This window comes from Hypanus sabinus, chromosome 16 (assembly GCF_030144855.1).
Source record: "Hypanus sabinus isolate sHypSab1 chromosome 16, sHypSab1.hap1, whole genome shotgun sequence".
Classification (NCBI taxonomy): Eukaryota; Metazoa; Chordata; class Chondrichthyes; order Myliobatiformes; family Dasyatidae; genus Hypanus; species Hypanus sabinus.
The window spans coordinates 88,851,962-88,872,909 of record NC_082721.1 but is presented as its reverse complement, the minus strand read 5'-3'; the positions used below and the strand labels follow the sequence as shown (position 1 = coordinate 88,872,909).

At 46.3% G+C, this 20,948-nt stretch overlaps 1 protein-coding gene across 3 annotated transcripts in view; it reads left to right on the top strand.

The window, feature by feature from the left end:
- The window catches only part of LOC132406557 (collagen alpha-1(XI) chain-like), a 404,353-nt gene that overhangs the window by 270,103 nt on the left and 113,302 nt on the right, over positions 1 to 20,948 (top strand). For all 3 annotated transcript variants that reach the window (XM_059992380.1, XM_059992381.1, XM_059992379.1), the window contains 3 exons: positions 2,548 to 2,601; positions 3,615 to 3,722; positions 7,441 to 7,548. In XM_059992380.1, the coding sequence (XP_059848363.1) occupies positions 2,548 to 2,601; positions 3,615 to 3,722; positions 7,441 to 7,548 (270 nt within the window). The remainder of the gene's footprint in view (positions 1 to 2,547; positions 2,602 to 3,614; positions 3,723 to 7,440; positions 7,549 to 20,948) is intronic.

Below are 20,948 nucleotides of genomic sequence, written 5' to 3'. Positions count from 1 at the left end.
CTTTATCTTTCTTCAATATTAGAGAAATGGAAGCTCTATAAAAAGATTGTGGCAAATTCCCCAATCTAATTGCTTCCTCAAAAACCTTACATAACCAAGGGGAAAGAGTAGCAGAAAATTTTTTTTAAAATTCTACTGTATAGCCATCTGGACCCGGTGCTTTCCCAGAATTCATTGAGGAAATAGCCCCTTTAATTTCTACATACGTAATAGGAGTATCCAATATTGAAAGATCATCAGATGATAATCTTGGGAAATTTAATTTCCCAAGAAAATCACACATGGTATTACGATTCTGAGGGAATTCAGATTGATACAGGGAGGTATAGAAGTCTTGAAAAGCCTTATTTATCTCATCATGATTAACTGTCAAATTCCCATTCTGCTGACGAATCTTAGTGAGTTGACGTTTAACCAAAGCATTCTTCAATTGACTCGCTAACAGTTTACCCAATTTATCACTATGTATATAAAAATCAGATCTGGTTTTCATTAATTGATTTTCAGTCGAGCATGTAAGTAATAAACTATGTTCCATTTGAAGTTCAACCCTTTGTTTGTAAAGCTCCTTACTAGGAGTAATCGAATATTTCTTATCAATTTCTTTAATTTTATCGACCAATAAAAAAGTTTCCTTCTTAGTACGTTTTCTCAAACCAACGGAGTAAGAGATAATCTGTCCACGTATATACGCTTTAAGAGAGTCCCAAAGTGTTCCGCAGGAGATATCATCTGTGGAATTAGTTGAAAAGAAGAAATCGATCTGCTCCTTCATAAATTTTATAAGGTTCTCTTTCTCTCTCTTTCCCCCCTCACTATAATCTCCCCCCAGCCCTACCTTTCTTTCTCTTTTATTTCCCATAATTCTCTACCTTCCCCCAGCCCATTTCCCTCCAGCCTATCACTTCCCAGCTCTCTACTTCATCCTACCCCCCACTTCTTGTCCCCCCTTGACCATCCCATGTTACTTCACCCCTGATGAAGGGTTTCGGCCCGAAACGTCATCACTACCTCCTCCCATAGATGCTGTCTGGCCTGCTGAGTTCTGCCAGCATTTTGTGTTTTTATTCTCTGCTGCATTGATTCTTTTTTCCATTGCATTTGTGATGGTCCATGACTCACAGCCATACATCAATATAGGAAGAATGTAGCAGCTAAGAGTTCCAAGACGGATGTCAATTGCTATTTTCTTGTTCGTTAGGATGTTTCTCATTTCTGTAAATGCTGTTCTTGCCATTGCTATTCTTGCTTTTATGTCTGTTTCACATTTGCCATCAGATGTTACCCATGATCCAAGGGTACTTGAAGTTGTGAACTTTTCAGGATTTCATTTCCCAATATGATCCTACAGTTTGGGATATTAGGTTTCTTTCATATTACCACTACTTCTGTTTTCTTTTTGTTTAAGGTTAGGCCGAGTCTTTTACTCTCTGTGTTGATGGTAGATACTAGCTTCTGTAAACTTACTTCACTGTTTGCTGTCAGTACTGTATCATCCGCATAGCGGAGGTTGTTGATATTGTATCCTCCTGTACTTATTCCAGGTAGGTCTTGTATGTTTCTCATGATGTTTTCACTGTACAGGGAGAACAGGTCTGGTGATAGAACACAACCCTGTCTGACTCCTTGCTTTACTGGCTGATATTCACCAATCTCGTTGTCTATTCATATGGCTGCACTTTGATGCCAGTAGAGATTCCTGATTATTCTTAGATCTTTTCCATCAAAATTAATATCTTTAAGCATTTTCATGATGACTTGGTGTTTCACTGTGTCAAAGGATTTTGTGTAGTCAATGAAACAGAAGTATAGGTCCTGTTGTACTTCTATTGACCTTTTGATAATATTCCTGAGAATACAAGTTGCATTTGATGTTCCCTTGCCTTCAACAAAGTCACACTGTTCTTCACTGATCTCTGGTTTAATTTTGATCCTTATTCTGAGCTTGATGATTCTAAATAGAATATCTGTGAGGTGGCTCAGTGTTCTGTGTTGTCCACACTCTGTTGCACCTGGTTTCTTTGGCAGTGCAATGAATACTGCCTTGGTTCCCTGATCCAGAAATACATTCAAATTACAAAACCATAGATGAAAAATTAAAATAATGTGATGAATCTGTAATAATGAACTAGTTCGCATTAACTTTACCCTTAGTGATATCCCTATCCCCTTTAGGAATGGGGTAACAATAGTCAGACTTCGTGGGGCCATGGAGCAACAGGATGATTGCAAAATTCCCTGAGTACTGATCTTCAGGGAATTTTACATCCCTGCTTCCTGTGGTCATGGGCCTGCAAACGAGTGAGGACATGGCATTCTTCCAAGGAAGTTTGGAATGCATCTTTGAACCTTTCTCTCTGTCCACTTGGTAACCTTCTCCCACAGTGAAACTGGGAATAGATGTCTTCTTCATGACACTGGTGTCAGGGATATAAACAGATTGGACAGAGGGTAATTAGGGTATGAACATCTGTTTTCTGGCTGTACTTTTATCAGAAAGTGCCCCTGAATGAATTCACCATAATCAAGTCCTCTTTCTTTCTGCAGGGCGCACCTGGATTGAAAGGAGGAGAGGGTCCTCCTGGTCCTCCTGGTCCGATGGTGAGTCAGACATGGCATTAAACAATGTCTTGATATGACACTCTTTTTCAATCTTCATATTCAGAGCAGCACCAGCACCAGCCCTCTGGTATCCTGACATCTTGGCAAAGCTTCCAAGGCTGTTGGGAGTAGTGGTGCTTTTCTGTAAACATGCTCCTTAGAAAGGGAGGATTGGCTTTGGGAAATCCAGTTAATAGCATTTCCCAGAGCTGTTTTGCAAACACTGATGAGAGCTTGCCTTGTATTCTGTGGAAGGGAGGGACAAACTGACTTGTAGTTTTGTGTGGATTTTGAAACAAAACAGAATAAAACATAGTGCATTACTACACAGTACAAGCCATTTGGTGTACAGCATTGTGACAACCTTTTAACCTACTTCAAGGTCAATCTAACCATTTCCTCCAATCTAGCGTCACCCGTGTACCTATCAGAGATTTTAAATACCCCTTCATTCTGAACTGTATGACCTTACAAAGTGATTGCTCCATTCACCCTCCACATGCAATTCCTAAAAATTGCAGAGTTTGCAGTCATCCTGTGTATTTGCATCATATTAGACCATGAGATGTCTAAAGAGACATATTCTAAGGCTGTGGCTTCTGGAGTTAGACTCTCCCAATACTGGAAACATTCTCTCTGTACCCATTCCATCCAAGCCTTTCAATATTCAGTAGGATTCAAAGAGATCCCCTCCTCATTCTTCTAAACTCCATCAAGAACAGGCCCCAAGCCATCAAATGCTCCTCATACGCTAACTTTCATACCCACGGTCATCCTCATGTCTCTCCTCTGTACCCTCTCCAATGACCAGCACATCTTTTCCCAGATAAGAAGCCCAAAACTGCTCACAATACTTCAAGTGCTGTTTGACCAATGCCTCCACTGCCTTATAAAGCCACAGCATTCAGAGCAAAGTTTGGGTTTTCACGATGATTGGTACAATTAGGGTTGAGCCCAAAGCCATTCTAGCCTGGTACACTGGCTGACTTAATCATCTGTTGGTCTTTCTGTAGGGATCCACCGGAGAACGTGGCCTCAATGGTCCAGTTGGTGCCATAGGGCTTCCTGGTCGATCTGGTGGTCTGGGACCCCCAGGCCCTATTGGAGAGAAGGGAGCCCAGGTAAGTCGTAATTCTTATTTCTTGCCTCAATCCATGCTTTGTTGGTGGGATTTGCAAGAAATCAAATGGAAAAATCTTAGGAAATCTGCCCCTAGTAGTGGCTGTGACATCGCTGCCAACATGAATGTCCAAGTGAAACGGCTGGACCCGAAATGCAGTGAGATAGTTCGCGGGCCATACGTCCGAATACTGGTGCCATTTGCAGCGGTGAGGTCAGGGCCTGGGACCGTGTTACGAGTGTCCATGTTCGAAGGGGTGGAGTATGCTGACTTCGGCCCCGGTGTCTACCAGGAAGTGCCACCTGGAGTGTTAGTCCCAGAGGTACAGGAGGCTGTCTCGGTGGCTAGCCGTTGTAGCCATTAGTGATGGCTGGCTCCGGAGTTTCCTGGAAAAGCAAATGGTGGACGGCAGTGGCGCGCGCCTGAGCCCCATCTTTGGTGATAGAATCACCATTGTTCTGAACTTTTGCCTTTTTCCCCTGTGGGTCTCGACGGCTTCGGTTGCAGGGCCTGGGCTTTGGGGCGTGCGATCGTAGCTAGGCCAGTGGAGGCTGCTCCACGTTGCTTGCTCTGCCAAAGGACGTCTGCTTTAGCCGCGACCCTGCGTGGGTCGCTGAAATCCTCACACACGAGGAGGAGGCGAATGTCCTCTGGCATTTGCTCGAGGAACAACTGTTCAAATAAAAGGCATGGCTTATGGCCGTCCATGAGTGCCAGCATATCATTCATGAGCTCGGACGGCATGCGGTCGCCCAGGCTGTCCATGTGTAGGAGCCACGCAGCCTGTTTGTGGTGGGAGAGTCCGAAGGTACCGATCAGGAGTGCCTTAAGCTGAGTGTACCTGTCCTCCGTTGGTGGCTGGCATAGGAAGTCGATGATCCGGCCTGCCATCTCCTGGTCGAGCGTGCTGACCACGTAGTAGTACCACGTGGTGTCGGGTGTAATGTCTCTGATATTGAACTGGGCCTCAGCTGCTCGAACCAAATGTGGGGCCGAGTGGCCCAGAAAGTCGGGAGCTTCAGAGAGACCGCGCTGTGCGAGTTGCTCGAACTTGTGGCTGGTTCAGAAAGTCAGGAGCTTCAGAGAGACCGCGCTGTGCGAGTTGCTGGAACTCATGGCTGGTTCAGAAAGTCGGGAGCTTCAGAGAGACTGCGCTGCGCGAGTTGCTCGAACTCATGGCTGGTCACTGAGTCACCAGCTCCAGATGCCGTATGGAATGTCGGGGTCACCAATGTAGTCATGCGCAATGCGCTACTAAAGAAACACACGGAGGCAGAGAGCTGAACTCAGAATGCCTTTACTGATTCAAAATCGCGCACTTAAATCTCCCCTCCCAAGGGCCCCTGCGACCCGTGGGGCGGACATGATGTCAGACTGTCCCTGGAAGGTCTGCCCGAGTGGGAAGTTCCAAACACGCTACCATGTGTCTGCCCACAGCTCCCGATGGCGGTTTGAGTCCCGTGTGTGCGGGCCACCACGTCATCCATTTACACCAATCCCACCATCCTTGTCTTTCTCCTCTCCTATCCTATCATATTCCTTCTTCTCCAGCCCTTTACCTTTCCCACCTACCTGACTTCACCTATCACCTTCCAGCCAGTCTCTTCCCCCTTCACCCCATTCTGTTATTACATTGTCCTCACCCTTCCATCTCTGTCCTGAAGAAGGCTCTCGGCCTGAAATTTCAACTGTTTATTCATTTCCACAGATGCTGTCTGACCTGCTGAGTTCCCTCAGCATTTTGTGTGTTGCTGATTGCCTGGTTGGCAATCAGTGGTGAGCGGTGTGACGCAGGGGCCAGTGCTGGGCCCGCAACTGTTCACGATATACATTAATCATCTGTATGAGGGGACTGAGAGTAGTGTTTGCAGAGAAATGTAGATAGGTTAAGTGAGTGGGCAAGGGTCTGGCTCGATGGAGAACAATGTAGGTAAATGCGAGGTCAGCCACTTTACAAGGAAAATGGAAGACCAGATTATTATTTAAATGGTAAAAAATTGCAGCATGCTGCTATACAGAGGGACTTGAGAGTGCCTGTGCATGAATCACAAAAGGTTGGTTTACAGGTGTAGCAGGCTATCAGGAAGGCAAATGGAATGTTGGTCTGCAGCTGGAGGGATTGAGTTTAAGAGCAGGGAGGTTACACTGCAACTGTACAGGGTACTGGTGAGGCCGCACCTGGAGTACTGTGTGCAGTTCTGGTCTCTTGACTTGAGGAAGGATTACTGGCTTTGGAGGCAGTGCAGAGGAGGTTCACCAGGTTGATTCCAGAGATGAGGGGGTTAGACTATGAGGAGAGATTGAGTCACCTGGGACTGTGCTCGTTGGAATTCAGAAGAATGAGAGGAGATCTTATGGAAATGTATAAAATTATGAAAGGGTTAGATAAGATAGAAGCAGGAAAGTTGTTTCCACTGGTAGGTGAGACTAGAACTAGAGGACATAGCCTCAAGATTTGGGGTTGTCAATGCCCTTCAAACTACGGGGCTCCCCTACACACTGGAGAAATTCACAACAGGCAACTAGCTATTCAATCCACACATCTTTGGAGATGAGGAGGAACTGTTTTTCCCGCAGAGTGGTGAATCTGTGGAATTCTCTGCCCAATGAGGCAGTGGAGACTATCTCAGTAAATATATTTAAGATAAGTTTGGGTCGATTTCTACACAGTAGGGAATTAAAGGTTAGGGGGAAAAGGCAGGTAGGTGGAGATGAGCCAATGGCCAGATTGGCCATGATCTTATCAAATGGCAGAGCAGGGTCGACGGGCCAGTTGGCCGACTTCTGCTCCTATTTTTTTATATTTCTATTTCTTATGTTGCTCTGGATCTCCTGATGTTGCCTGACCTTCTGAGTTCTGCTTTCCTCTTCTATCAGAGTCCCTCTTCTCCGGCTCTGTACCTCTTTCACCAATCAGCTTCCCAGCTTTTTACTTCATCCCTCCCCCTCCAGGTTTCACCAATTACCTTGTGTTTCTCTCCCCCCCACGCACCTTTTAAATCTATTCTTCAGCTTTTCTTTTCTCCAGTCCTGTTGAAGGGTCTTTGCCCGAAATGTCGACTGCACTCTTTTCCATATATGTTACCTGATCTGCTGAATCCCTCCAGCATTTTGTGTGTGTTGCTCTGGATTTCCAGTATCTGTCAAATCTTGTGTGTTTCTAATCCCATTTTATTCTCTGCACATTCCTGTCAATGCCCTTCAAACTCCAGCACTCCCCTACTCACTGGAGAAATTCACAACAGGCAACTAGCTAATCAATCCACACCTCTTTGGGATATGGGAGGAAACCAGATCTCCTGCAGGAAATCTACATGATCATGGGAAGTGGCTACAAACTCCATGCACAGAGAGCACCGGGGTTAGGAGTTGAACTGGGGTCACTGGAGCTGTCTACCAGCTGCACCATAATGTGAGAGAGAAAAATAGAATTGGGAATAGCACTCATAGTGCAACAGACTATTTAATCTCTCACTGATAACGTCTGGGTTTAAAGCACCTTCTCAGACTCAGCACTGCAGCATCCCCTCGGTAGTAGAGTGGCAGACGGGAATTGTTGCTTAAGTCTCTGGAGTTGGGCTTTTGACCAAGGTGTCATCTTCTCTCCGACTCACAGCTGATATTCAGTCATGATGTTAACTGACGACCAAGCAATGGTTTATGTTGTATTTTGTGTGTTAACTCAAACTCTTATCTGCTGGCCATCTTCTCTCTTCCAGGGTGACAAGGGCCTTATGGGCCCTGCTGGTCAGGATGGCGTCCAGGGTTCCTTGGGTTTGCCAGGGCCACCTGGCTCCCAGGGCCTTCCCGGAGATGATGGGGACAAGGTAGGCTGATACTCCATCCATTGTAACTCATACTTACACCGTGTACTTGACCCCAGTCATGCTGTACGTGGTGAAAACTCACTTGTTGTGCTTTAGTCCGATGTATACAGCCCTTTGCCTTGTGGTGACGGGTCAAGTTTACAAGTTTGTGGATGCACTGGTGCTTACAGCCTCACAGGGACCCAATAGCAGATAAACAACAGTGATAAGAACAACATAAATTAATGACAATTGTGAGCAATTTTTACAAGAGGGAACACAATTAGAGCAAACACGAAGAAATCTGCAGATGCTGGAAATTCAAACAACAACACACACAAAATGCTGGTGGAACACAGCAGGCCAGGCAGCATCTATAGGGAGAAGCACTGTCAACGAAGTCCTGACGAAGGGTCTCGGCCCAAAACGTGGACAGTGCTTCTCCTTATAGATGCTGCCTGGCCTGCTGTGTTCCACCAGCATTTTGTGTGTACAATTAGAGCAAAGAGTGTCCAGCGGCGTGGACAGTGGTTGTAGTGCTGCTATACTAAGGCTGTGATTAGTCTTGTGTCACTTGGGTCAAGAGCCAGTTAGTTGAAGGGAAACTGCTTTTGAATCTGGTGCTGTTAACTTCAGGCTTCTGTACCTGCTACCCAATGGAAGATACAAGATGATGGCATTGCCTGGGTGGCGGGGGTCTTTGATGATAGGTGCTCCCTTCTTGAGGCAGCGCCTCCTGTAGATACTACCGAACAAGGTGAGATACATGCCTGTGATGTTTTGTGTTGAGTCCGCTGCTCTCTGCAGCTTCTTATATTTGAACTGCTGCACCAGACCACGATGTAATCAATCGGGGCACTTTCAACAGTACATCTGTGCAAGTTTGTTAGCATGTTTGCTGACATACCAAACTTCCTCAGCCTCTAAGGAAGCACAGACTGTGGCTTGCCTCCCTTGTGATTGTGTCCATGTGCTGGGCCCATTTTTTTCACTCAGGAGTCCAATTGCGCATAAAAGCCAGCTTCTGCATTTGTTTCTACATGACCACACTGGGTTCCGTATGGTGCAGAGCAAGCCATATAGCTCACCTGCTCCAACTCTCGCTAGTTCCTGCCTCATCCCTTCAAAGTTAGCTCTTCCCCAGTTAAGCACTTAACTATTTCGTCTGATTTTATCCCTTTCCATAGCTATGCTGAAGCTAAGGGAGTTGTGGTCATTCTCACCAAAATGCTCCCCCACCAAGAGGTCTGTCACCTGACCGGGTACATTACCCAGAACTAGATCCAGTATGTCCTCTCCTCTCGTCGGCCGGTCCACATACTGTGTCAGGAATCCTTCTTGAACACACCTGACAAATTCAGCCCCATCTATCCCCCTTATAGTCAGCAGGTGCCAGTCAATATGAGGGAAGTTGAAATCACCCATAACTACTACCTGTATTTCCTGCACCATTCTAAAATCTGCCTGCTTATCTGCTCCTCTGTATCCCAAGGGCTATTTGGGGGCCTATAGACTACTCCCAGCACAGTGATTGATCCCTTCCTATTTCTGACTTCAACCCAGACTGACTCCGTGGACTCTCCTTCTGCAGTGTCCTCCCTTTCTATAGCCATTATACTATCCTTGACCAACAATGCCACTCCCCTGCCCTTTCTACCTCCCATCCTATTCCTTTTAAAACACCTGAACCCTGGGACCTGCATCATCCAATCCTGCCCTTCCTCCAACCAAGTTTCAGTAATGGCCACAACGTCGTAGTTCCATGTACTAATCCATGCTCTAAGTTCATCCTCCTTGTTCCTAATACTCCTAGCATTGAAATAGACACATTTCAACCCCTATAACTGGCTACAATTATGTTCTTTCCCCTGCCTGTCCTCCCTCATCAACTCAGAACTCTTAGCATCATGCCCTTGTCCTTCTACCTTAATCCCTGCACTCACATTCTGATTCCCACCCCCCTGTCAAACTAGTTTAAACCCTCCCCAACAGCTCTATCAAACCTGCCCACCAGGATATTGGTCCCCTGGGATTCAAGTGCAATCCGTCCTTTTTGTACAGGTCACACCCACCCCAAAAGAGATCCCAATGATCCAGAAATCTGAATCCCTCCCCCCACTCCAATCCCTCAGCCAAGCATTTATCCTCCACCTCATTTTCTTCCTATTCTCACTGTCGCATGGCACAGGCAGTAATCCTGAGATTACTACCTTTGACATCCTGCTTTTCAACTTCCTTCCTAACTCCCTGTACTCTTCTTTCAGGATCTCTTCCCTTTTCCTACCTATGTCATTGGTACCAATATGTACCACGACCTCTGGCTGTTCTCCCTCTCACCACAGGATATCTTGGACGTGATCTGAAACATCCTGGACCCTGGCACCTGGGAGGCAAACTACCAGCCAAGTTTCTTTCCTGCGTCCACAGAAACCCTCCCTTCCCCCCCCCCCCCCCGCCAAGACTTAAGCAAACAGATCCACACGGAAATGGCAGCTGGAACAGCAAACCCCTCCCTCTGAAAAAAAGTGACAATAACATCAAACCTACCAATCACCTCTCTAATGCACATAAACTAACAGATTGCCGCACAGGAAAGCCAACAAGAACATCAAACCTGAAATCCCCAGCCCTTCCCTCGCACAAAAACTAACATATCGCCCACTGGAACCCCAACTCGCCAACTGGCAACAAGAAAGAAAACGCAGAAAACTGAAGGACAGCAATATAAAGTCCAATAACACATAGATCTTAGAATCTCGAAAGTATCTTCCCATCGAATCGAACTCAGTCCTTCTGTGAAAAGCAACTGCCATGCAGCTGCAGCCTCTTGAAAGTCTCTGGCCCGGCTACTGACGCATCGGCCTCCGTGAAGAGTGACCTCCTCGGCATTCACCTCAATGCTTAAATCTTCCTTGATGCTTTGAAATGGAGTCAGTGATGGTCCTGAGGTCCATCCCTGGTCCTCTCTGGGGACAGCAGAGTGCTATATCATTTGATTGAACTCCAAACTGAACGTTACAGACTCCAACAGTAATATGGTATGGAGGGACAGAGCGATATTGGGGTCTATGTTCATTGATCCCTCAAAACTGTGCTCACATTGACAGGATGGTTTAGAAGTCAGGTGGTATGTTGGCCTTCGTTGTTCAGGCAATTGAGGTCAAGAGCCCTGATGTAACATTTCATCTCTGTAGCGTTCTGGTTAGACAGCACTTGGAGTTCTGGGTTCTGATCTGGTCACAACATTATAGGAAGTTCCCACAAACCATTGTCTCACTTTCAAGGACTCTTCATCTCATGTTCTTCATGCTTATTGATTTATTATTGTAATTGTCATTTGGTGCACATCCATTTGGAGTGGTCTTTCATTGACTCTATTATGGATTTACTGAGTATGCCTGCTAGAAAATGAATCTCAGGGTTGTATAAGGTGACATAGATGTACTTTGATGATGAATTTACTTTGAACTTTGAGGGTGTGGAAGCTTTAGAGAGGGTGCAGGGGAAATTTATTGGAATGCTACCTGGATTAAAGAGGCTTTGGTTGAGTGATCAAGGGCTTTCCTCTTTAGTGTGAAGGAAGATTAGGGGCAGCTTGATAGAGGTGCCTAAGAGATGTAGATTGAGTGGACAACCAGCACCTGTTTCCCAGTGGACATCTATTTAAGGTGAGTACAGGAAAGTTGAGGGAGATGTCCGAGATATGTTACCACACAGAGAGCGTGGTTGGTTCATGCAACATATCTCTAGGGGAGGTAATAGGTGCATCAGGGACATTTCAGACTCTCTTAGATAGGCACATGGATTAACAGAAATGTACTATGTAGGAGGAATGGGTTAGATAGATCTTGGAATAAGTTAAAAGGTCAGCATAACATTGTGATATGTTCCATGTTGAAATGATTCCATGCATGAAATGTTCAGTAGCCAAGGAATGTGCAGGGATGAAACTAACTAAACTTTCTCATTGTTAGGATCATAACACAAACGTTGCCAGCTGAAACTCATACATTCCAACCCGTACTCACTGGAGACCTTAACAGCTCATATTCACCTCCTCCACTTCAAAATACTAACCTCAGCCTACGCCTATGCCTGTATTCCCTTCCCTTAGGATTCTCAACCCTTCTCTCTCCTTTCTCTCTCCATCTCCCCCCCCCACACCCATAACCTCTCTTACTCCCTCCTCTCCTGAGACCAGCCTCCCAACATACCCACATTTATACTGCTCACACCATTACACAGCTCTCATAGTTACACACATCCCCCCACTCTCTTATGCAACACACACACTCTTTCCCCCCTCTCTCCCTCCTCTCCTCATTTCCTCCCCCCCTCTTCTTCTGCCCTTCTCCCCTGTCCACAGTTTCTCAGCTGGTCTCCAAAATTTAATTCAGCACTACAACCTGTCCCTTGAGTAAGGTGATCTGAACGGACTATGGCAAGATTCATTTTTAAGCCCCGAGGCCTGCGATGATTTAACACATAAGTGTACAGTACAGGTACCGACCCATTGGCCCACCATGCCTGTGCTGATTATGATGCTGGATTAAACTAATCCCATCTTCCTGCACGTGGAACTGTCTAATGTCTCTGAAACATCGCTGTTTCTCTGCTTTCACTACCTCTCCAGCAGCCTGTTCCAGCCACCTACCACTTTCTGTATTTAAAAAAGGTCTCATAAATCTTTAAACTTCCCTCACATGTGTTATATCAATGGTCTTAGTACCTCCACCCCTGCCCCGGGGAAATAGAACTCTGACAATCAACCTGATCTGGGCCCCTCATAACTGAATGAAGTATTATCAATGCACCCAACAGCTTCTGATGCCCCAGAGAAAACTGTCCTAATTTGATCAAACTTCTCCTTCGAGCTATTGCTTTCTAATTGGGGCAAAATCGCCTGAACACATCTTTGCCCTGTCCAGCACCTCCACATCTTTCCTGTAATATGGAGATCACAACTGCATGCAATACTCTAAATGCAGCCTAACCAGAAGTTTTACAGACTTCCCAGTTTTTGTTCTCGACACCCCAACTGATGGAGACAACTATGTCATATGCCTCTTTACCACCCTAAATGCTTGTGTCATTGCTATCAGGGAGCCACATGCACCCCAAGATCCCTCTGCACATCAGGGCTCCAAAGAGTCTTGTTTCTTGTACTTAACGTTCAAAGATCGAAGTAAATATCAATCCTGATATTTGTTTTCTTGCAGGCATTCACAGTAGAACAAAGAAGTACAATTGTATCAGTGAAAAACTACATGCAAAGTGCTCCTTGTAGATATTTTCAATGGTGGGGAGGGCTTTTCCTGTGGTGGACTGGGCTGTATCTGCTACTTTTGACCTCACAAGAGACATCATCCCACACTTGTATGGACGAAACTCCCTCTGTTCTTTCTCCACCCAAATTTCCAGCTGGTTTGCATCATGTTGTCAACTTTGACGATATTTCTGCAGAACTTGTCCAAATTCCTGTGTCGACTGTAAAGTTACAAGTCAGCCCACCTGCGTTATAGTCCAAATCATTTATATGTGCCATAAACAACAGCAGTAATTTCTGCAGAACACCACAAGGCCCAGACCTTCAGTCAGAGTCACTCCCTACCCCACCGCCCTCTAGCCTTTATGACCAAGCCAATTTTGGATTCAACTGACCAGGTCTCCGCAGAACATCTGACTTCCTGTGCAACATATGGATGTTACACAAGAGATTCTGCAGATGCTGGAGATCCAGAGTAATGCACACAAAATACTGGATGAACTCAGCAGGCCAGGCAGCATCTACGGAAAGGAATAAGTAAGTCCTGATGAAAGGCCTTGACTTGAAATGTCAGCTGTTTCTGGCTGATCTGCTGAGATATTTCACTTTTCTTTAATGTGTTAATATCATGTTATGGTGGCTGTTAGCCTTGCTCCTTATTTTATTAGAGATTGCTGGTTACCCAGAAATCGAAATGAAGCTGTAGAGTCATAGCATTAATGCAGCTCAGAAACAAATCTCTCGGCTCATCTGGTCCATGCTGACCTGTTTTTCTACCTCCCATCTACCCACATCTGGACCATACCCCTCACACCTGTGTACCTACCCAGACTTCTCTTACATGTTGTAATCGAACCTGCATCCACCACTTCCACTAGCAGCTCATTCCACACCCCCACCACCATTTACATGAATACGTTCCCCCTCAGTTTCCTTTCAAGCAATTCACCTTCCAATGTATACCTCTAGTTCAAGTCTCAGTCAACATCAGGGGGCATGGAATTACCCTATCTCTACCTCTCTTACTTTTGTATACCTCTATATGATCTCCCCCTCATTCTTGAAGCCCTCTATGCTGAAAACTGTTCTTTGATTGCTCACACTGAGTCTGACTTTCAACTAATAGTCGTCAAATTGCCGAAGCCTCCTGTCTCTTCGGTCTTACTGTCAGCCTATGCAAACCAGAAGTTCTGTTTCAACCGGCTTCTGGCTCAGCTGCCACCACCCCCTCTATCACTATCGAGGGAACAAGTCTAAGAACAGTGGAAGAATTCAAGTATCTCGGCAGTGTCACTAGATGGAGGAATAGGCACCAGGATTTACAAGGCCCGTCAGAGCCTTGGTCAACTTCAATTGTGTGTGTTGAACCGGCACAACATCCACCTATCCTCAGCAGTTTACTGTATGGATGTGAAACCTGGACCGTATACAGAGGACACCTGAATGTGCTAGAGGAATTCCATATGGGTTCCTTGGCTTTGGTTGGCAGGACCGAGTCACAAACGTAGAGGCCTCGACAGGGTAGGGACCATGAGCGTTGAGACCATGTTATAAAAGCACAGCTTCGGAGGACAGGCCATGTCATATGCATGAAGGATGATGCATCATCAATAACTCACTCTGAGACGTAAGGCGAGATATCGGCTTTTATTGACTGAAGAAGGAACCAGCAGTGAGTGACCATCAAATTACATCCTGGAGAATGAGGCAGAGGATCAGACCTCGATCGCCTTTATACAGGGGCCTGTGGGAGGAGCCACAGGAGCAGTCAGAAGGGGGCGTGTCCAGACAGGCACATAGTTCACCACATTCACCCCCCCTTCGTTTGAAAGAGTCCCCATGTGGCGAAGTTCCTTACAGGTCAAGTCTATCAGGTGGTCGAATCTGTCGCTGCGATCTACGTAGCACCGGCTGTGATTGCACCGATGCCGGCGACATTGGTGATTGCACAGGAGACGGAGGTTGTGCTGGTTCCAGCTCATACATGTGCGAGGCACCTGGTATATAAGTGTCATGAGGAGTCGATGTAGGGCCTGGCGACAGGGTTCATAGTTACCATGGAGTGTTCGAGGTAGTGGTCTGCTGCACCTGCGGGCGCCAGGTCGCGGATGGAGACCGTGTCCTCCCGCCCATCAGGTAAGACCACGTAGGCATACTGGGGTTTCGCATGCAGAAGGTGAACCCTCCCGACCAGCGGGGAGTATTTATTACTCCTCACATGTCTCCGGAGCAGCACTGGCCCCAGGGATGTCAGCCAAACTGGTAGAGTGGTCCCAGTGACCGACTTCCTGGGAAAAGAGATTAGGAGTTCGTGAGGGGGGGGGGGGGGGCGCCATCCGACCACCTGGGCCCTCCAAGGGCTTGTGCTTGGCTCAATGATCCCCTCTCTGAGCAGCCGCTGCACCTCTGACTGAATGAAGGCCCTGTCCCCCACACTGCACCGCCTGCTTTTAGTCGCCACAGGTTTACAGTCGGGGTCAGGTTGGCGAACCGCGGCGGGGGAGGAACCTTGAGAGTGGAGAGACTGCAAGTGGTGTCGGTAGCGCAGCTGTCGTGCTGGATGGGATGTGTGTGCCGCTGTGTGTGTGTGGTCAGTAGTGGTGAAGTCCCACAGAACTGAGGATTCCGGACAGTGAGTGGTGGGAGGGGCCCGTCATATACCATAGTCACACTTTCAAGATGGCTCTGGAAGTCCAGCCCCAATAACACAGGTGCGCACAGATTAGGCATGACCAGTAGCGCAAAGTTCTGATATTCTGTGCCTTGCACCACCAATGTCGCTACACAACCCGCCCGGATGTCTGTGGAATGCAACCCAGAAGCCAAATGGATCTTCTGACTTACTGGCCGTGTTGCGAGTCTGCAGCGTTGCACTGTGTCTGGGTGAATAAAACTCTTAGTGCTGCCCATGTCAAACAGGCATCTAGTCCTGTGCCCCCCCCACCCGGATGTCCATCATGGACCTTGCAAGCTGGTGTGGGGCGCTTTGGTCGAGAGTTACAGTGGCCAGAGGAGGGTCAGGGGCGGGGCATGCTGACGCCGACAAAGATGGCTGCCCACATCCGGGGTACCTGGTAAGCATCGGAGGGTCGGGGGCGGGGCATGCTGACGCCGACAAAGATGGCCGCCCACATCCGGGCATGCAAGATGGCGGCCCCCACGTCTCACCCGCAGCGCTGCACTCCACTCGCAGTTTAGACTTACAGACCTCGGCAAAATGGCCCCGCTTTCTGCAGCTGGAACAGGTCGCTTCTCGCGCTGGACAACATTTTCGGGGGTGCTTCTGACGGGCCACCGCCGTGGTCGGGTTCGGGGAGCTCGTGGAATCGCAACTGGCAGCGGCGATTTCGCTCGCGGGAGCCAGCGGTGGCGGGGTCTGAGGCGTCCACGGAACTGGCGGGGAATCGCACGACTGGACAGCGTCGGCGTAGTGCAGCGCAGCTTCCAGAGCGTTGGCCGTCTCGGTCACCGAGCGTAAGGTAAGATCGGAGTGTTCCAGCAGTCGCTGGCGCACATACACTGACCTCAGTCCTGTCACAAAGGCATCTCGTACTAGCAGCTCCGCATGTTGTTCTGCCGTGAGCGTCTTGCAGTCACAAGCTCGGACGAGTGTCTGTAGTGCTCGGAGAAACTCGGCGCTCGATTCTCCAGGCCGCTGTCGCCAGGTAGCTAAACGATGACTTGGGTAGACGGTGTTCACCGGCCGCAGGTACTGTCTTTTGAGGGCATCCAGTGCCCCATCGTAGGTCAGCAGGTCCCGGATAATGGAATAAACTTTTGGGGTGACCCTCGAGAGGAGAATTCTTTGCATAACGGCAGGGTCAGTCGCACGAAGCTCCGCCAAGTATGATTGGAAGCATGCATGCCAGTGTTCAAAAGCAAGAGCTGCTTCAGGGTCTTGAGGGTCCAAATCCAACCGGTCCGGACATAAAACGGTTTCCATGTTTTAAAACTTTCAGTCAATAAAATTGATGCACCATCAATAACTCAGTCTGAGACGTAAGGCGAGAGATCGGCTTTTATTGACTGAAGAAGGAACCAGCAGTGAGTGACCATCATACTACATCCTGGAGAATGAGGCAGAGAATCAGACCTCGATTGCCTTTATACAGGGGCCTGTGGGAGGAGCCACAGGAGCAGTCAGAAGGGGGCGTGTCCAGACAGGCACATAGTTCACCACAAAGGACTTCCGGAATCTCTAACCAGCTACTACATGGTGAGCTGTCAAGAGGAATCAAGGCCCTGTAAGAGATTCAAAGGCTGTGTGAGAGCTACCATTGCACACATTCACTGGGCTTGGACCAAAACAGCTGGAACAGGGTGCACAGGACAAAGTGGCTGGTGAGCCTTGGTTAGAACCGTTCTCAACAACCTGGAGGAGAGACACCAAGCTGTACTAAATGGTGCCCAACAAAGAAGGAAAGCAAAAAGCTCTGTCCTTATTATGGGCGTCTCTGCCTTATTGTGGGCATCTACATCACTCACAACTTGGATTCAGCAGCCACCTACAAACACACAATGGAAATGCACAAATCTAACTGTCATTGTTGGATACGATGGACAGCCAACCAATCAGAAGATCTCCGCTCATTCCTCTGCACTCCAGGTGTAGTCCACAAGGTGTCTGCACTTGTACATGATTTATGAGAATGATTAGAGATGCAGCCCAATGATATTAATAACCCAGGGTGTGTTTATTAGAGTCCAACATTCTTGTCTGTCAAGTTCTCTGGTGTGTTGATGTAAAGCTTAAAAGGGACACTGAAGGAATTTTATGACAATTTTCCTGTTCATTAAAAGGGTGTGAGTGATGCTGGTAAGGTCCAGAAGGTGGTGATGAATCAGAATCTGGTTTATTGCCACTGACATATTTCATGAAGTTTGTTTTTTTGTGGCAGCAGTACAGTACAATACATAACAGTTACTATAAGTTACAAAAATCAATAAAGACTGCAAAAGATGATTGGTGCTTATAGGTTCATGGACTGTTCAGAAATCTGATGGCAGATGGGGAGAAGCTGTTGTTAAAATCATTGAGGGTGAGCCTTCAGACTCCTGTACCTCCTCCCCTATGTTAGTAATATAAAGAAGATATGTCTCGACCAGTGAAGGATTTTAATGATGAATGTGGCCTTTTTAATGCACTGCCTCTTGAAGATAGCAGGGTGACGTGTCTGTGCTGGAACTGGCTGAATCTACACCCCTCTGCAGCCTTTTGCACTCCTGTGCATTGGAGGCTACATCTGACTGAATGCTCGTTCAGTATATTTGTAGACATTTGCCAGTCTTTTCTGACAGACAGGACCAAATCTCCTCAATTTCCTAATGAAGTAGAGTGGCTGGCATGACTTCTTCATGACTGCATCAATGTGTTGGGCCCTGGATAAATCCTTGAGGACGTTGCTGCCCAGGCATTTGAACCTGCTCATGCTTTCCACTGCTGACTCCTGAACAAAGTCTAATGAAGGTCCTCCCACTGTGATTGGGGAGGCAGATCTGGGATTTATGCCCAGTGATGACAAAGTACTGGCGATATATTTTCGAGTCAGGGCAATGTATGACTTGGCAGGGACTCTGCAGGTGATTGTGTTCCAATGTACCTGCGGCCCTGATAGAGGTCTCAGGTTTGGTGTTTGGTTGGAGTAGTCTGGTTGAGTTGCTGTATGACATTTTGTAGGTAGTAGAGCTTTTGTGGGTGGGGTTGGGGGCTTCGAGAGGGTATTAAATAGGACCTGAGGGAAATTAACTTCTTGGGCTCGGTGGCAGGAACAAGGGAATGATGGGAATATTCTGAGAAACACATGGTGGAGGAGCTCAGCAGGTCAGACCTTTCACCAGAACTGAGTTCCTCTAGCATTTGGTGTGGGCTCCTTTGGATTCCCAGCATCTGCAGAATCTCTTGTGGTAATGGGATTATCTTGCAAAGAGTGCGCATAAACTCACTGGGCAAGTGGTTTTGTTCTGTGCTGTGAGAGTTCAGTTCTGTAGGTGACAATCAAGCTGACTGCTTTGTCCTGAAAGGTAATGATGTTCTCACTGCACTCATCCAACCAAGTGAAGACCATGCCATCTACTTGTGATCCAACTTATTAAATGTTACCATCTTTATCAGTTTTTATATTCAGTAACAAAAAAAGAACAACTGTTTAGGCTCGATTACCCCTTTCTTGTGTATCTCCTGTACCTGATAAAGTCATCACTGAGTGTATGTTTGGGCTCTTCTGCTGCTGCAGCTCATCCAATGCTTTGTCAAGTTTCAACATGTTGTGTGTTCAGATATGCTTTTCTTTACACCACAGTTGAAGTGCGTGGTTGTTTGCGTTACTGTCACTTTCCTGTGATTTTGGCCATTCTTGGCCATTGTCCTCTGATCTCCCTCACTAACAAGGCATTCCAAGTCACTCACTTAATTTTTTTTCTTGTTTCTCTCACCATTCTCTGTAAACTCTAGAGACAGTTATGCATGAAAAACTCAGAAAATCAACAGCTTCTGAGATACACAAGCCACTCCATCTGGCACCAACATAGTTAAAGTCGCTTAAATCACATTCCTTCTCCATTCTGAACAATAACTGAACTTCTTGACCATGCCTGCATGCTTTTGTGCAATGAGTTGCTGCCATATGATTAGCTGAATAGATACTTGCATTAACGAGTGGGTGTATCTTATGAAGTGACCACTAAGTGTATTTCTTGGCCATTTTTATTAGGGGAAGTTAAAATTCCAGGATTAGATGCTGGAATTCTGAAACTATTAACAGAAAATGCTGGAAACACTGAACAATTCAGACAGTATCTATGGAAAGAAAAACAGAGTTAACATTTCAGGCTGATGACCCTTCTGATGACTCTGATGGGTGATCTTAGACTGGAAATATTGATTATGTTTCTCCTCCTATAGAGGCTGACTGACCTGTTGGGTGTTCCCAGCTTTTTCTGTTACTGTTTTGGTGATATTAGCTGTCTGTTTTCCAGTTTAATGCACAAAATGCTGGACAAATTCACCAGGTCAGGCAGCACCTATAAACAGTCGACATTTCAGGCTGAGACCCTTCATCAGGTCTGGAAAGGAAGGGGGAAGAATCCAGAAGAGCTCAGTTAGTAGATAATCAAACTTTTAAGTTGGGGTCCAGCGTTCATGTCTCTATTCAGCCGCTGACTTTATTTGGGGACAGAATAGCAGTATAGCGGTTAGCGGAACGTTATTATAGTGCCAATGACCAGGTTCTGTCAGGAATTTGTACATCCCCCCCATGACCGTATGAATTTCCTCCAGGTGCTTTGGTTTCCTCCCACATTGCAACGATGTATAGTTATTAGGTTAATTAGTCATTTCAAAGGCATACAGGATACTGGGTATGCGTCACATTTATAATTAGGTGGCGTGGACTTGTTGGGTTAGAAGGCACTGTTAGTGTGTTGTCTAATTTTTAAAATTATCTTGTAATTGCAATTACAGCCAACAGAGGGAGCACTCTAGTTGAGCTGAGTTTTAGACTTGAAACCTTGCAATTAACATCACAGTTCCTTAACACATACACAGTACAGCTGGTAGATTTGTATTCATCTTAATTATCAGAGTTTGAAGGTGTTTAGAAACAATAAACTCCATTTAGCAGTTTCCAATGAATGCTTGGTTGATAGAAAGAGCTCACATGAGTATGAACAATATTGACACTATGATAATGCAGAGGTTTGAACGAATAATAATAATAATAATTAGAACTTTAATCATACAGATGATGTAGTCTGAAGTGATTTACAATGGGATCAAAGAATAAATGTGAAAATAAAGGAAAAAAGTAACCATGAAAATAAAAGACAAAAAGATGCTTGTTAAAAACAAGGTTATATAAATAGGTTTAGACTTGATGTCTGAAAGTGTCAGAGTCTGCATCCCTTAGAGTATTAGGTATTGAGTTCCACAGTTTAGGAGCGTAGTTTATTTCAAAAAAAGCTGTTCTGCCAATTATCTTTTGAGGGAGATTGTTTAAATTTAAGAGACCAGTGGATGAAGACCTGAGAGCTCGAGCAGGATTATAAAATAAAACTGATTCTGTGCTGTACTCTGGATCTAGACCACTGAGAGCATTAACGACCAATACGAGAACTTTAAAATTGATTCTAAAAGGTACAAGAAGCCAATGCTGAGTAG